The following is a 17,637-nucleotide window of genomic DNA, read 5'->3' as shown; positions in this document are numbered from 1 at the left end:
AACACATCGTTACTTTCTCGCTCTGATATTTCTCATTCTTACTATAATACAGCCGTTTTATAGCTCAGTCCACACAGCAGTGAAGCTAACTCTGCTCATGCTTCTTTGTTTACATCCGCCGGGTGTCACACTGTGAAGTTCCGGCAGAAACACTGACTTACTTTCTTCTTCCTCATTGAATTAGGCGGACTAGACGCATCACTGGCGTATTGCTGCCACCTACTGGATGTTACTCACAGTCCTTAGAGAATCCTCCATATTTTCTTATGCAGTCCTGTGGTCATGAGAAAGTTCAGAAGTTTCTTCATATTTGTCCACTCCTCCATGTTAAGTAGAAAGCAAAGATTAATAAAAACAGTTTGTCCAGCTGCTTCCTAGTCTCTAATGTTTCTTCTGTTGGCATGAGTAGAGCTTACACTTCAGAAGAACATTTCTCACAGTTTCTAGTTCACCACACTCACAGTTCCTGTCTCTGTGCTTCCCAATCAAAGCCAGTCCACTTTTCAGACTGCAGTGTCTGAGTCTTAGCCAGGTTAGAACAATTGAGTCTCTTCTTGCACCACTGGAGTGCCTTCTTACTTTTCCCATTTTACCTTGGATAGCAAAATCAGTCCCCCTCTTCTTTTGTCTCCTGAACCTTCTGCCATATTTCTTTGACTAGTTTGTTAATGACAGAGTCATAATCTGACTTTCTGTGTGCTAACTCAAATTCTATTCTTTCCTCCTTGGTTGCTCTTTGTGCCAAGCTATCTGCTTCCTCATTGCCCTGCACACCCACATGTGCTGGAACCCAAATAAAACCCTCACACCCTGCTCTGTGGATTTGAAACAGTGCTTGAAATATTTCTAATAAGAAAATTGGGCCTGGATTTGGAGTTTGCTTCTTTTTTTAACATTTTGTTTATTGGGTTTTCAAGTAAGCCAGCATTTACAGAATTATTGCACTAGTAAATTATTTGGCAAACACAATAACAAAGATTATACAGATAGAGTTATACACATGCAGGCATTTGCACCAATATCCATAAAGTGTGTGTACATTCTTGAGTCTGCACACATATCCAACAAAAACAAAACAAGAAAAACACAAACAACAAAAAAGGACCAAATTAATTTAAAATAAATAAGCTCAAAAGGAAAAAGAAAAAAAAGTACTTCAGTAATAAAGAAGGGTAGTTTATAAATATCAACCAGATCAGAAATATTGTCCCTTACAGTACAACATCCAGCTGTATAGCGTGGTCCCATAGATAAAATCCCTCATCATAAGTACACATATACAAAAGAATGAATATAAGTTTTGAAACCCATACATGTGAGAGCAAATGTCATTCCGGAACTGCAGCGAAATGAAGTTGCTTGACGCAAGAGACGAATGGAGCCCACATTACAAGAAATCGATTTACAGATCCTTTGAGTATATGTCTAATCGTTTCCAATTTTATACAACTTAAAATGTCCTGAATCCAGAGCGTGTGGGAGGGGGGTGCAGAGGATTTCCATCGTAACAAGATTAAACGTCTAGCCAACAGAGTGGTAAAGGCAAGTACATCTTTTTGTGTTTTAGTCAATTGCAGTGTGGGAGGGGAGATCCCGAACAGTTCAGGTAGAGGGTGGGGTTCGATCCGTGTGCCAGTTATTACTGATACTGTGTCGAAAATATTTGTCCAATAGACCATGAGAGATGGGCAACACCAGAACATATGAAGATGATTTGCCGGAGACTGGTTGCATCTTATACAATTAGGTTCCACCTCTTGATACACTTTTGATAATCTTGCCTTGGTCCAGTGTACCCTATGAATGATTTTACATTGTAAGATTCCATGGCGGGCACAAATAGAAGAAGTGTGTACTCTTCTAAGTGCTTCTTCCCGTTGTTCTCGAGTTATTTCCTCTCCCAATTCTGTGTCCCATGCCGATTTAGCATTATTTAACAAAGTAGTTTGTAAAGAGCAAATCTGTCTGTAAAGTATTGCTAGAGATCCTTTCATTTTAGGAAGTGGAGTGAGGAAGCCATCAAACTCTGTTTCAGTGGGGTAGGGGGGTGGGGGGGTAGGGGGGTGGGTGGCTGGGGGTTTAAGTTACGAATGTAACTGCGAAGCTGTAAAAATCTGAAAAAATAATGCCTGGGCAAGTTAAATTTGGTTGACAGTTGTTCAAAAGTAGCAAATGTATCATTTATATATAGGTCTCTGAATCTTTGAATACCATATATGGACCATATCGAAAATGCCCCGTCGACCATGGAAGGCGGAAATGCTGGGTTAGAGGCTAGCGGGGCCAGAAATGACATAGTCTGAAACCCAAAATGACGTCTAAATTGGTTCCAAATTTTCAGTGCTGTTTTCACACATACATTTTTGGTAAAGGTCAAGTAAGGTCCTGTTATGGAGGAGTGGATAAGGGAAGAAAGTGATGCTGGTATACATGAAGTACACTCCATCTCTAGCCATGTCAGAGGTGGGAGTACTGTGTTGTATTGCAGCCAGTAGTGAGTGATCCTGAGATTAGCAGCCCAATAATAGTGTCTGAAGTCTGGTAACGCTAAACCTCCGTCCTGTTTAGGCCTTTGTAAAAGCTGTTTTGGTATTTGCGGGGTTTTGTTGTCCCATATAAAGGATAGAAGCATACTATTAATCTTTCTGAAAAATGCATTAGGCAACAAGATTGGTAAACACTGGAAGAGATACAATAATTTTGGGAGTTTGCTTCTTTATTGATGTCAACACGGCTGATGAATCGCTACATAAGACTGACTTGACCAGTTTGTTGTCCATCACCCATCAAAGGGGAAAAATGAGCCCTGATATCTCTGCAGTGAATGCTGTCATCTGGAATTCTAAAGCCTTTTCTGATCTTGAAAACTGGAAAGAATAAACCAACAGTGACTTCATCATCATCAGCATTGTTAGATCCATCTGAGTAAATTTGTATATGAGAACCCCATTCTTCTTCAGTATGGGCCTTGATGATGTCATTCATGAATTCTGACTTATTTGACTTGTGGTTCTTCAGGATGGTTGGATCAAGATCTGGGTAAAAGAACAGCCATGATGGGATATTTGGCCAACAAACTGGAGAGCACACCTGAAGGTTACCTTTGTTACCTTTCTGGAACCTGCGCCTGCGAAAGTGGCTGCAAAGTTTGGTATCTCTTAACTGTTTTCAGTTTTTGCTGTATTTTTGCTATATTTTTTTAAATATTTTGTCGTGTTTTATCAACTGCTGATGGAGGTTTCTGCTGGGAGAAGAATCTATTCAAGAGAGGAGTTTTTTTCATTGAGACAGAACAAATCTGGACTGCAACATCCAATTCAAGTGGACATCTTGAGGTGTTTTCATGGTTGCCATGCTGGTGCAAAGGTGAAGGCTAGGAAATGGAGATACAAGCCCTTTCTTCCATCAACCATCATGGGAAATGTCAACTCTTTGCCAAACAAATGTGACGAGCTAGAGACATTGGTGAAGACAGACAAAACATACCGTGAATGCAGTCTTCTGTGTTTTACTGAGACCTGTTTGAATCAAAACAACTCAGACTCAACTGTGGATCTACCTGGCTTCACCCTCATAAGCAAGGGCGTCAGTTTGTTTTTAAAAGTGGGGGGGTGGAAACTGGCAAAAGTGACTTTTGCGAAGTCCTTGGGATGATGACTGTAATTGATGTTGCTTTTGGTATGCTACTATCAAATGCATAACAGTTATTTCATGTTTAAAGTAATTGTCATGTATTGAATAAAACCCGCTTGAGAGCTGTGCCGACACTTTTACATGAATTACGAACCCCTAACGAACTTCATGTTGAAATCAGCATGTCAAAGACCACCACATCTCAACAGGATTTACAGCTCAGGGACAGCACATAAACCAACCACTCAACTCTTCATCGCAAATAAGATAAAGGTTAAGCTATTTTGAATACAAAAGAATAAACCAGGGGTCACTGAGGACCATAGCTGGAGTTACATCGGAGCACAAGCTGTTACCATGACAACCCATTCAAACCACATCGTATATCCGTGACCGGGAGAATATTGACTTTAAACCTAACCAGCCATTCCCACTCAAATCAAACAGTTTTAGTACAAAGCAACTCAAGGAGTAAAAGGAAAAATTAAAAAAAACACAGATAGCAGCTCTCCAAAAAAGCCACCACGATAAATCTGTCCCATGACTCAAACTCAACTCAAACTGTAGCAAAAACCCAGTAAATAAGCAGCGGAAGAAGAAAATATCACAATATGAAGCCTTCTTTTATTACCTTTCTTGTTTGTAGACTGGAAACATTTATTATCATTATAATTATCATTATTTTCTTTATTAATTCAAGTGAAATTCCGCCATGGATGGATAATCCGGGTCTTGACCTCCTCTTCTTCTGTGGTGTTTCTTGAAAGAGTTCGATTTGGCTACATTGTGTTTACCGCCTCCTAAACAACCGGCGTGCGGCTATTCATTCTTTTTCCTTCTTTCATTAATAAAATCTCAGCAAATACCCAATGAACATGTCAAAAAGAAAAGCAACCGACATCAGAGCTTTTTTCACAACGCAGAAATGCAACGTAAGTGCCATCTAACAGCAATAGCACTGATATTTGTACAGTTACTGTACAATAACTCCATGAATATAACGGAGTATACCTTCTGGTTTAGCTAGCAGGACCAATTTGACTACCATTACTGTCGTCAACAACTTTAGTTAACCCTTTACGCTTCAGTGCGTCGTAGGTGTCCCGCCGGCGGTACACCTACTAATTTGCATAGGAATTTCAAGAATGTCCGACGGCTGCAAACACGATTATACAAACACTATACGCCGATGGAAAGCTTAGATTCTCATGAATCCGCCGGTATAAACCACTTTCAGATGCGATTACCACAGCGGGTGAGAAAAACACATTTGTCCGACAAAAACGAATATCCATCCATCCGTTCTCTATACACGGCTTCAACGCACACAGCGCGACTCACATTTCCGGGTTCATTACTACACACAAAAAAAAAGATTCCACAAAAAACGGCCATAATCCAACCTTTTACATCAGATGACACAAGCCAGTAAACTATTTTGTCCAAAACATGTCCTGAAGTCGTATAAAATCCCCGAATCGGTCACTTTCAAGGAAATGCACCTCGCGATGCCCGTCCAATATTCCCCGTATTTTTCGTAATTTTTTTGATTTAAAAATAGAATATTAGCGATTTTTTGTACTGAAAACAGCAAGAATTGACTGAAGCTTAAAGGGTTAATAAATGACAACTGAAACATTTTGGCCTTATGAGCCATTTTATCAAAACTCTGTCCATCCATACAGCCACGTTCTGGCTTTCACTGAGGCAAATTAAAACAATCTGGTAATCCTTAATAATCACCACTAGATGTCCTCAAATATCTTTAGACTCAACACGCTAACATACCAAATATAAACATTTTTTTGCCATGGTTAAAATGCTCTGGCACCATTAAAGAGATATACTAAAATGGCAACCTTACCATTGACACAAGTACAGACATGATTGAACATTCAAGGTACGTGAAACACAGAAAACCATCGATCTCAGGTGTGTTTTTCCATTATTTTATTGGTCTAGGATCAGTGTTCAACAGAAAAACAAAGAGCTACCAGAGCAGGTGACTGAGAATGAAGAGGTGAGGTCTACACAAACAAATAAAGAAGATCAGAGCTAGTGAGGTTATCCTGTAGGTTACAGATTACTAGTTACAACGTAAGTGTAATATGTACTTATTTGATCACATCAAAGTGTCTTAATTATTTTTCTAATAAATTATTATACAGTCTTTGGTTAAAAGACATTACCATTGATGTTGAATATTGATCTCATTTGCCAACTCAGCTTGGACGAACAAAGTTGTCCAGATATCTAAAAAATTACATTGTAGAAATGTTAACGGTAAATACTAAAAAAAGAGTAACATTTGCAGTATATGTTGCATCATTACCTGATATAATATGCTAACACCACAAAGTAACATTATGACCCATTAGGTAATAGTGGCGGCAAAAAAAGCACGAGTACTAATTGACTGGGTTTTGTTTTAAAATATTGTAAGTGCTTAAGGATGGGTGATGACCCCCCCTACCCCAGCACCACCACCCCCCAGTCACAAGACAGCAAAATGTCACTGTGACCTGAGATCAAAACGTGAGAGCCCTGTGTACATCTTTATACAAAGAGTAGCTTCTTTAGTTTCAGTAGCACCACATGGTGCTATCCCAGGGATGATAATTATTAGTGATAATTAACGTCAGCTCTGCTCCATCCCGACTGAGGTATCGCTAAGATAAGGCCGAACAGCTTCAAAATGTTGTTCCTAAAGTGCTGAAATTCATCTGGCATCCCATATTCTAACTGGATTTGGTATTATATCAGGAATTATGCACATTTTCCTGACAGAGCGTTTTACTCATGGCAAATTGTACCATTAGTACATTTGGTATGACAGTGTGTTCAGTGTAGTGATTCAAAGACATTCACTCGTCAAAACAAAACAACCGCCCCCCCTTGCATATATTTATTAAATATGATAATCACAGGGTTAAACAAGCAAACAAGTTTTCAAACTCACCACAGCCATTGTCAGATGGAAATGCACAACCTGGGTCGGAGGTTTCACTTGGCACAGGCGCAAATTTAGCATCTGCAAGTTTTTTTTTAACCTCACAAAGGTGTGCTGCATGTCTGTGCAACTCTCGGCCGAGTGCGGATGGTGCGTTCATGAGCGTCGGAATTTTCTATACTGCTGAAAATAACTGGGGTTACAATGGCTTACATGTGAAGAATTTGAATGTGTTGGAGACAAAATAACCCCTGACAAAAAGTGGGGGGGACACATCCCCACCGCCCCCCCCAAACTGACGCCTATGATCCAGGCATTCAGTTTGGTTCTTCTGCCTGCTCCACCACCACCATAGTCCAGACTCCATCTGGTCTGATCATCAAGGATTGCTTACATACTTCCTCACAATTGTTGTTGAAGCACAGACTAAAGGTGCTTTAAATCTAAAACATCTACTTTTAACCTCTACCAATTCTTCCATGTTGTTTCAAGCTTAGTTCTGACATTATGTTTTCCACAGATGTTTCAGGATCACGACTTCTCAGCTGTGTGGATTCTCATGTGGGCTTTTAATCGATGACTACGGTGGAAGCTTTTTCCACAGGTTCCACAAGAATATGGCTTCTCACCTGTGTGACATCTCATGTGAGCAGTCAAATGGGACCGTTGAATGAAGGTTTTTCCACAGGTTCCACAAGAATACGGCTTCTCACCTGTGTGAAGTCTCATGTGGTAAGTCAAATGGGTCCGATGACTGAAGCTTTTTCCACAGGTTCCACAAGAATATGGCTTCTCACCTGTGTGACATCTCATGTGAGCAGTCAAATGGGACCGTTGAATGAAGGTTTTTCCACAGGTTCCACAAGAATATGGCTTCTCACCTGTGTGAACTCTCATGTGGACAGTCAAATGGGTTCGTCGACTAAAGCTTTTTCCACAAGTCCCACAAGAATACGGCTTCTCACCTGTGTGGGTTCTGTGATGTTTGGTTAAAACCGATTTATTCCTGAAAGCTTTTCCACAGACATCACATGGTAGAGATTTTCTTGCCTTGTCATTATCACACTGTCTCAGTGACGTTGGAGCATTGTCTACATCATTACTGTGACTGCTGTTACTCTGATGTCTTGGTTTCTGCTCGATACATCCAGTTGATCCTGAGTCTACATCCTTGCTTCCTTCCTGATCTGGGCTCTCAGCTACACAAGAGATGTGAAACAGGAGCTGATCACTGTTTGGTTTTGGTTCACCGTGGTCACTTTCCTCATCAGCAGGAGTCACCTCAAAGGTATCAGTCTCCTGTTTCAATCCAATTAACTCTTCCTCCTGACTGGAGCAGAGTTCATCCCGTTCCACTTTAATTTGTGGTAACCCTGGGTTTGATTGGTCCAGACTGGTGCACAATTCTTCCTGTTCCATTTTAATTTGAGAAATCTCTGGGTTTGATTGGTCCAGACTGGTGCAGAGTTCCTCCGGCTGATCTTTAATCCGTAGAGGCTCTGGGTCCTCATGGTCCACCATGGAGTTTCTCTCCTGGTCATGGGGCTGATGGTCAACAACAGTCTTCTCATTTTCACAGACATACGACTGTGGGAGCTCTGGAGGGACAAAGAGACAAAAGATAATGGTTACTACTGTGATGATGAGAGAACACACATCTGTCACTTTGTCCAGGACTGGCTGTCTCCAACAAAATCAGCTCAGGAGTTGAATGTTTGACGCAAAAAGAATATGATGGTTTATAACAGAAGTCTAGGAGCCATGACACAGCAGCAGGAATGATACAAGCATCTCCAAATGACTGAACATTTCTATGAACACGTTGTTCCACAGTGGATACAGGATCACAAAGATTCTTATGGTAAACACCACTGGGTACTTTTCTACACACCACACAGACAGGTTTGATGAGGATCCAGTAAAATCTGTCTGAGTAAAGCTGCTGTCCTCTTCAGTCAGTCAGGACATCTGGATTTTAATGTTATTCTTATTTTACTGCTGGTTACTGTACTGTTGATTTGACTCATCAGTGAAACCCAACATGTCAATAGTTGAATGCAGTTGAACACATTACTTCTATACTCTCTAACTCTGTACGTGCGCTTTCTTTAGATCATGAATGATCTCTATACATGGAATTGTGTCTCTGGACTGAAATGATGGAATGACTGAGTCCTCTGTCAGAGTTTTATTATTAAACTGTTTGATAACACAATGCAGTTACTGTCAGTGTGGAGTAGTTCAGATAAACACTTCCAGCACCTCTGAACAGGAAACTTTGGTTCTCGCTTCCAGGGTCAATCAACACAACGATCACGATTTTAAAACTCTACACAGCATCAACTAACAGACACCATTAGGGCTGCACGATACATCAAAAAATATCGTTTTGAGGGCGCTCGCGAGCACGCCATGAAATAAGACGCACTTATCAGGGCTCCTGCAGAATCCGTAAAATAATTAAAATACAACAGCTAAATCCTTTTTTGGGGATTACCGGGACCTGAAGACTCAGCTTTTATACTCTCCGCGCCTGGCTTTGCGAAGTTAATGGCGGAAAAACTACAGAAATTCAAGTATCGTGGTAGTACTAGCAACGAAGCTAATCCTGCTAGGCCGGGGCCTATCACAAGAAACACCGCAAAGCCAGCCCTGGACAATGACGTGGACAAACCCTTACCACCCGCCCCAAGTGAGAGCCCAGGTATGACAGCTGACAGCTTTAAAGTGGAGATTCTGTCAACACTGAGAGCAGACTTTAAAGAAATAGTCCGTGAAGAACTCAAAATGGCGTTAGCTGAGGATTTCAGTGCACTCCGGTTGGAAATACAAGGACTCAAATCCGAGCTGGCTAACGACACCAAAACGCTATGTGAAGACACGAAGCAGATGAGGGCCGATATACAAGGAGTTGACAGCGGATTATCAACATGGTCAGATGAGGTAACTTCTCTACGCGACACAGTTTCAAGCCTACAAAAGGAAATGGTCACACTGAAAGACAAATGCAATGACATGGAGAGCAGCCCAACTCCAGCTCCCCCACGGCTGTGGCACAGGCCTTAAAAACAATGCTAAACCTCGACCGCGAAATCAAGGTGGACCGATCACACCAGGCGCTCACTCAGGGGAGCCCGAGAGACCGAGAGAAACCTAGGATGATAATCGCCAAACTCCATTACGATGAGGATGTCACAGAGATTTTGAGGAAGTCCCGTGACAATTCCCCGCTGTATTACAATGGACGACACATTTCCATATTTCCAGACTACACTGCTAACGTAGCGAAAGCCAGAGCTGCATTTACGGATGTGCGGAAAATCCTGAAAGGTCATGAAGGCATTCGTTACGGCTTGTCTTACCCGGCTCGGTTTCGGATCACATACAAGGAGGAGACGAAAGAGTTCGTTGACCATCATAAGGCTATGCTTTATGCCATGAGCATAGTACAACCAGCTGGGGAAGAACTGCAAGAAGATTGAACTCACTTGGATTAGCAAAAGGGGCCTATAAGCACTTGTTCAGCAGAGCGCTATCCGAGAGACAATGTGAAATTTCTTCTTGTTTCTTCTTTTTTTTAACTTAATTATATTTACCCTTGAAGATTGTTATCATGTGCACAATGCACTAATCCCAATTATTTTTCTTTTTTCCTTTTTGATCGCTCCTTAAATGATGTGGACTATGATACAAAGGACTTTGCAAAGAGCTGTTAATCCAGGTAATTTTTTTTTCCTTCTATTTCTCTGCGGAAGCCTGATTTGATTCTGTTTACTCTTTGATCCTTCGTGGAGGTTAGCGATTTGTGCACAGTCACTTCAATCTAGACAGTGCACCTCTGCTACTTATTAGTGGCTAGGGCAGTTGTTCCCACTTTATCAATGCCTTCTCTAGGTTTATATGATAGTTTTATGTTTGGCGCTCTTGTTCTGATCCCCCTGTTCGCCGGGGAGCCTGAGTTGTATGTTATAATAGCAGGGTTTTTGTTTTCATTTTCACTCTTTGATTGCAACTTCATACATATCATTGAAATTACAGAATCCAATATCCTAATAATTAAACAGCAACTACAAGTTAGTACTCAATGGATACGCTGAGAGTGATAAGCTATAATGTAAAGGGCCTACATAATCCAATAAAGAGAAAGAAAATATTACATCAACTAAAACAAAATAAATGCCATATTGTCTTTCTACAAGAAACTCACTTGTCAGACGCAGAACATGAGAAGCTGAAGTCATGGGCAGATAAAATATATTACTCCTCACACTCATCTGGTAGAAAAAATTGTTAAAACATTAATTCATAAGGATGCTGAAGGAAGAGTCTTACTGGTCAATGGAATAATAGACAGAGTAGAAACATCCCTTATTAATGTATACGCACCAAATGAGGATATGCCAAATTTTATAAAGACACTGTTTAACATCATTCTACAGTATAGTACTGGCTTGTTATTACTGTGAGGGGATTTTAATTGTGTCATGTGACAGCTGCTAGATAGGCAACCGCCGTCTAAAACACCCATAACCAAAATGAGTAAAGCCCTTAAACATCATGCTGTAGAAAGTGGGCTGGTAGATATATGGAGAAGCACGTTTCCAAGACGAAGGGACTTCACCTTTTATTCCAATAGGCATGCATCTTATTCTAGAATAGATTATTTTTTACACCAAAAACAGACTTGCACCGAATAATAGACATTGAGATTATGCCTATTACCTTATCTGATCATACACCCATCTTGTTACAATGGAACGTAGAATATACAGTAGACCAATGACGAAACAGTGGAGGTTTAATACATCCCTTCTAAATGACAATAACTTTTTATCCTTCATCAGGACAGAATTCAAGGATTATCTATGTCACAACAGCACACCAGAAACAAACCCCTTGATGCTATGGGACTGCGCCAAAGCATACTTACAGGGCTGTATAATATCATACGCATCAGCAAAGAAAAAAGAGAGAATTGCAAAACAGCAGGAATTGGAAAATAGAATAAAATATTTAGAACAGATGCATAAACAACATGCAACAACTGTAATTACAAAAGAGTTAAATGCAACCCGGAGACAGTTAAACAGCCTGATGTCTGGAAAAATAGAAGGAAATGTAAGATTTATAAATCAAAAATATTACGAAGATGGAAATAGGGCTAGCAAATTGTTGGCATATAGGCTTAGGAAACAACAGTCCTCAAACGTTATACAAAAGATAAAATATCAATCTGCATTCGTTACAAAACCTAAGGATATTGCAAACTCCTTTGCAGACTATTACAAATTATTATACAAAAATACAGATACATGTAAAGATAATGCGGATATAGCAGATTATTTGAGATATATTAAATTACCAGAATTAACAGCCTCCTCTGCGGAGGAGCTAGACAAGCCACTAGAAGAATCAGAAATCAAAGATGTTATTTCAACTTTAAAAAATGGCAAGAGTCCAGATCCAGATGGATATGTTAGTGAATTTTATAAGGCCTTCAAAGAGTTGCTTTCACCCCATTGTTAAAAGTATATAGATATGCCCTCGAGACAGAAACTATGGCGCCATCATGGAATGAGGCAACTGTAGTTGTAATACATAAAGAGGGTAAAGATTCAACTGTCAGTAATATAGGCCTATATCCTTATTAAATAAGGACTTAAGTATTCTGACAGCTGTTCTGGCCAGAAGGGTAAATAAAATAATCACCCAAATTATTCATCCCGACCAGACGGGTTTCATTTCCGGCTGTTACTATGGAAACAATATACGGAGATTATTAAACATCATTTCCTATTTGAAGGACTCAAAATTAGAATCGGCAATTGTATCGCTAGACGCACAAAAAGCATTTGACCGAGTTTCATGGCAATATCTATTACAAACATTACAACGGTTTAACTTTGGACCCAACTTTCAAAAATGGGTAAAAACACTATATTCATCCCCACAGGCGTCAGTTAATTAGTTAAGTTAATGGACACCTGTTATGTGCCACAGTCTCTCTCTCTCGCTCTCTTTCTCTCTGGTTTGGCTCTCTCTCCTCCTTCTGCCTGCTGCTCACCTGAGTGCAATCGGCACTCAGGTGATGAGAGGAGGAGGAGGGAATAAAAGGGACAGGGAGTGCAGAGATTGGGGGCACGACTTGGCACAGACACCTGGACAGGTAGGAGGGAGTTTACCTTCCTCCGTGGTTTTTCTCCCCTCCAGGCAGGTTTTTCCCCGTGCATGTAGGTGCCGGGGTTTTTGTTGGTTTCCTTCGTTGTATTAATTTGGGCTGGAGATCACCGACAGTTTCGTTATTCGTCTTTTGTTTATTTCAGCCTTAGTTCTTATTTTTGGGTAGTTTAGGGGGAGACGCTGGGAGCGACGGCCCACTGCGTGGTTGGCCCAGCGTCTTCCCACTTTTGTTCTTTTGTCTGGGGTCTCCAGCCCTCCTTTGTTTTTGCTTTCGTTTATGTTCTTTCTATTGATTATCTTGGGGTGGCCAAATAAAGCCTGTGGGTTTAATTGGAGTTATCCTGTGTGGCGTCCTTCTGTATATGCTGCGGTCTCTCTCCCCTATTGAGCCTGTGTGTTTTTTTTAGTCTATGTGAGGGCCGTAACATATTTGGGGGCTCGTCCACTCGCGTTTGGCTTTGTTGCCTCCGCTTGGAAACTGGGCAGTTTGTTGCTGTTGCAGTTCTTTGTGTCGGTGATGTGTATCATGGTAACTGTTTTTCTTCCCGGTGTTAATTGACGCGTAGCTTGGCGCCGTGATTTGTTACCTTTGGTACTTTATATTGTTTGCCGCCGACTTTGCACTGCCCATGTGTGTGTGTGTGTGTGTGCTTTTGTGATTTTTGTGCACGCATATGATTGTACTTTTGTGCACACATATTTTCCTATTGTGGACGCCACTCTAGTTGTATGGTGGTCTGTGCCGTTTTTGTGTCGTGTGCTGTGCCAGTTTTGGACTGGTGTTTTTTCTTTTGACCTGTGGCTTTGTTTGATTTGACCAGGGGTTTGTGATCTGTTTTTGGGCGTGGTGTTTTGGCTATGGAGTTTCACTTTGATGATTTTGTGGCGCATCCTAGCCTTGATAAGTTGCACCTTTGCACGAAGGAGCAGTTAATTAGTGTCGCCGGGCATTTTGAGGTTGCTGTGCCTAAGCAGGCGAAAAAACAAGTAATCAAAGATGAGTTGTTGGCTGGTTTGTCTGATAAAGGCGTTGTGTTGAAAATCCCTGAGGAGTCGGCGACGCGGTCGCCTGCCGGACCAGAAGATTCGGGGGGGCAGCTCCGTCTTAAAGAGCTGGAGGTTGAAATGCGTCGCTTGGCAATTAGAGACAAGGAACTTGATAATGAAGTAGCTTTGCGTAGATTGGAAGTAGAAGCACAGATTCGTTTGAAAGAGCTCGAGTTGAAGCAGTCCTCCTTACCCGGTGTGTCTCAAGTTCAATCTGGCGAGTTTGATGTAAATAAATGTATTCGTTTGGTTCCTCCTTTCAGCGATCAAGATGTTGACAAGTATTTCGTTTTGTTTGAGCGCGTTGCAAAGACATTGAAGTGGCCTAAAAACGTTTGGCCATTGCTTTTACAGGGTGTGTTTACTGGGAAGGCTCGAGAAGCTTACGCATCTCTGTCACTTGATTTGAGTTTGAACTATGACGAAGTAAAAAAAGCTGTGTTGAGGGCGTACGAATTAGTGCCCGAGGCGTATCGCCAAAGGTTTCGCCGAGGCAAAAAGGTGGATAATCAAACTTTTCTTGACTTTGGGCGTGAAAAGGAAGCTCTATTTGATCGCTGGTGTCAATCTGGAAATGTTAAAAATTTTGATGATCTGCGTAATCTAATATTGCTGGAGGAATTTAAAAACTGCTTACCAGATAAAATCGCTACTTACATTAATGAACAAAAAGTATCCACAATGTCTGAGGCGGCAGTCCTGGCTGATGAATACGTCCTCACGCACAGGAATAATTTTGACAAGTCCAATCTGTCCCCTGAGCGTGGCGCCCCTGTTGCCAGGGCTGTTGCTTTTCCATTTAAACCACACTCTCGGGGTGAGATGAAGATTGTTAGTAAAGACGGTGACATTAGGGACAAGCCGGTTTGTTTCTATTGCAAGAAGCGTGGCCACACCATCAGCCATTGTTTTGTCCTGAATAAACGAAATAAGTCTCCAAAAGCAGTTAATCTGTTGAAAACTGAAGTTTTGCCCAGTCAGCAATCCTGTCATAAACAGCCTATAGCTAAATCTGACTTTGCTATGTATGCTCCTTTTATTATGAGAGGTTTTGTTTCATTGTCAGAGGAGGGCCCAAAAACTCCTGTCACCATCCTAAGGGATAGCGCAGCCTCTCAGTCGGTCATTCTGCAAGGTGTGTTGCCGCTGTCGGCCCAGTCCTCTGTTAAGACTGAGGTTTTAGTCCGAGGGTTTGGGATGCAGTTTGTGGGTGTGCCTTTGCATTCTATTTATCTAGACTCTGAGTTGGTTAAGGGACGTGTAGTTGTGGGAGTGTGTCCAAAATTTCCTGTAGAGGGGATTTCTTTTATTTTGGGCAACGATTTAGCTGGTGGCAAGGTGCTGTTGAATCCTGAGGTAACTGCGGTTCCTCTTCTTGAACACCCGGATGATTTGGGGCGAGAATTCCCAGAGGTGTTCTCAGTTTGCGCTGTCACGCGCGCTATGTCCAAGAGGCAAGAGCAGGATTTACATGACGAGGTGGATGAGGTAGGATTGGCGGATACTTTTGTAGCCGATCCTGTCTGTCCGGCCTCTCCGCCAGTAATCTCTTCTCCTGCTCCGCCTCCGCCACCTGCAGTCACTCCTGCTGCTTCGCCTGTTTCTACTCTCGTTGACGATCACAGCTCAAAAGTTTGCATGTCACGAGAACAGCTTATTGTTGGGCAAAAACATGACGCATCTTTAGTTTCTTGTGTCGATGCGGTTGTTCCGGTGGACCAAATTGAAAAGATGTCCTCCGGTTATTTTTTGAAAGACGGCGTGCTTATGCGTAAATGGACACCGCCACAGATGTCCCCACAGGATGACTGGGGTGTGGTGAGACAGGTGGTAGTACCAAAAGCATACCGGCGTGAAATTCTTAAGTTGGCGCACGATAGCTTCTGTAGGAACTTCTCGGCTGTGGCGGCTCCGCTCACCGACCTACTGAGTCCAAAGACTGTCTTCCGTTGGTCTGACAGTTGTCAGCGTGCGTTTGACTGTGTAAAAGCTCTATTGACTCATGCCCCAGTTCTGGCTGCGCCCACATTTGATCGTCCGTTTAAATTGTCCGTTGATGCAAGCGATGCGGGGGCGGGTGCTGTTCTCCTTCAGGATGGAGATGATGGTGTTGAGCACCCAGTCTCTTATTTTTCAAAAAAATTTAACCACCATCAACGTGTGTATTCGACCATTGAAAAGGAGGCTCTAGCGCTTATTTTAGCATTTAAACATTTTGAAGTATATATCGGTTCTGCTAGTGCGCCCGTTGTTGTGTACACTGATCACAACCCTCTTGTTTTTATTAATCGGATGCGAAACGCCAATCAGAGGCTCATGCGCTGGGCATTGTTTTTACAATCAGTTAATGTGGAGGTCCGGCACATCAAGGGCCGAGAAAATGTCCTAGCCGACACATTGTCTAGGTGCTAGGTGCGTGAATGATGTCTGCGGCGCTCCCCCCATTCACGTTTTTAGGGTGGGGGTGTTATGTGCCACAGTCTCTCTCTCTCGCTCTCTTTCTCTCTGGTTTGGCTCTCTCTCCTCCTTCTGCCTGCTGCTCACCTGAGTGCAATCGGCACTCAGGTGATGAGAGGAGGAGGAGGGAATAAAAGGGACAGGGAGTGCAGAGATTGGGGGCACGACTTGGCACAGACACCTGGACAGGTAGGAGGGAGTTTACCTTCCTCCGTGGTTTTTCTCCCCTCCAGGCAGGTTTTTCCCCGTGCATGTAGGTGCCGGGGTTTTTGTTGGTTTCCTTCGTTGTATTAATTTGGGCTGGAGATCACCGACAGTTTCGTTATTCGTCTTTTGTTTATTTCAGCCTTAGTTCTTATTTTTGGGTAGTTTAGGGGGAGACGCTGGGAGCGACGGCCCACTGCGTGGTTGGCCCAGCGTCTTCCCACTTTTGTTCTTTTGTCTGGGGTCTCCAGCCCTCCTTTGTTTTTGCTTTCGTTTATGTTCTTTCTATTGATTATCTTGGGGTGGCCAAATAAAGCCTGTGGGTTTAATTGGAGTTATCCTGTGTGGCGTCCTTCTGTATATGCTGCGGTCTCTCTCCCCTATTGAGCCTGTGTGTTTTTTTTAGTCTATGTGAGGGCCGTAACACACCGATCCCAGACATTCAAACTAGAACGGGGATGTAGGCAAAGCTGCTCTTTGTCTCCTTTACTTTTTGCCATCAGTATTGAACCACTGGCGCAGCTCATAAGGGATAATGGCAATAACAAGGGTGTACAAATAGATAAAGAAACCCATAAAATATCGCTGTATGCTGATGATGCATTATTGTATTTAACAGAGCCTTTTTCATCAATACCATATCTCAAGGATGTTATCAAACAGTATGGGTATTACTCTGGTTATAAAGTAAATGTAGATAAAACCAAAGTGATGGACGTGAATAATCTTGTCTCAAGCAACTTCAAAACTCAAAGGGAATTTAGATGGCCTAAAGAAGGTCTCAAATATTTAGGCATTTATATACCCCCGTCTTTAGATAACTTATTTAACGCAAATTATGATAAAATAATTAAGAATATAAATAGTGATTTAGAACGATGGTCCTCTCTTCCAGTTTCTTTACAGGGACGAATGGAGAGTATACGCATGAATGTTCTGCCCCGACTTCTCTACCTATTTCAAATGTTACCTGTGAATGTCTTGACAAAAACATTTGACCAGCTAAACAAATTAATATCTGCATTCATATGGCAGAAAAAACGCCCAAGAATTAGACTTAAAACTCTACAACTGTCCAAACCAGATGGAGGCCTTAAACTTCCCAACTTAAAATTTTACTTCTGGGCTGCGCAGCTCAAACCATTGATAGCATGGATTCAGAATGA

General features: G+C 41.9%; 1 protein-coding gene across 2 annotated transcripts in view; it reads right to left on the bottom strand.

Annotated features, from left to right (window-relative positions):
• The window catches only part of LOC127533119 (zinc finger protein 239-like), a 49,448-nt gene that overhangs the window by 20,915 nt on the left and 10,896 nt on the right, over positions 1-17,637 (bottom strand). Inside the window, exon 2 of one of the 2 annotated variants that reach the window (XR_007940804.1) lies at positions 7,040-8,181. Coding sequence is in view for 1 of the 2 variants with exons in the window: in XM_051945411.1 (XP_051801371.1) it covers positions 7,115-8,181 (1,067 nt within the window). In the remaining variant the exon portion in view is untranslated. Of the gene's footprint in view, positions 1-4,237; positions 8,182-17,637 lie in introns of those variants that run through there. The other variant, XM_051945411.1, reaches the window with a different exon arrangement.

The sequence above is a fragment of the Acanthochromis polyacanthus genome, chromosome 3 (assembly GCF_021347895.1).
Source record: "Acanthochromis polyacanthus isolate Apoly-LR-REF ecotype Palm Island chromosome 3, KAUST_Apoly_ChrSc, whole genome shotgun sequence".
Taxonomy (NCBI): domain Eukaryota; kingdom Metazoa; phylum Chordata; class Actinopteri; family Pomacentridae; genus Acanthochromis; species Acanthochromis polyacanthus.
This window is presented reverse-complemented; position numbering and strand designations above follow the sequence as displayed.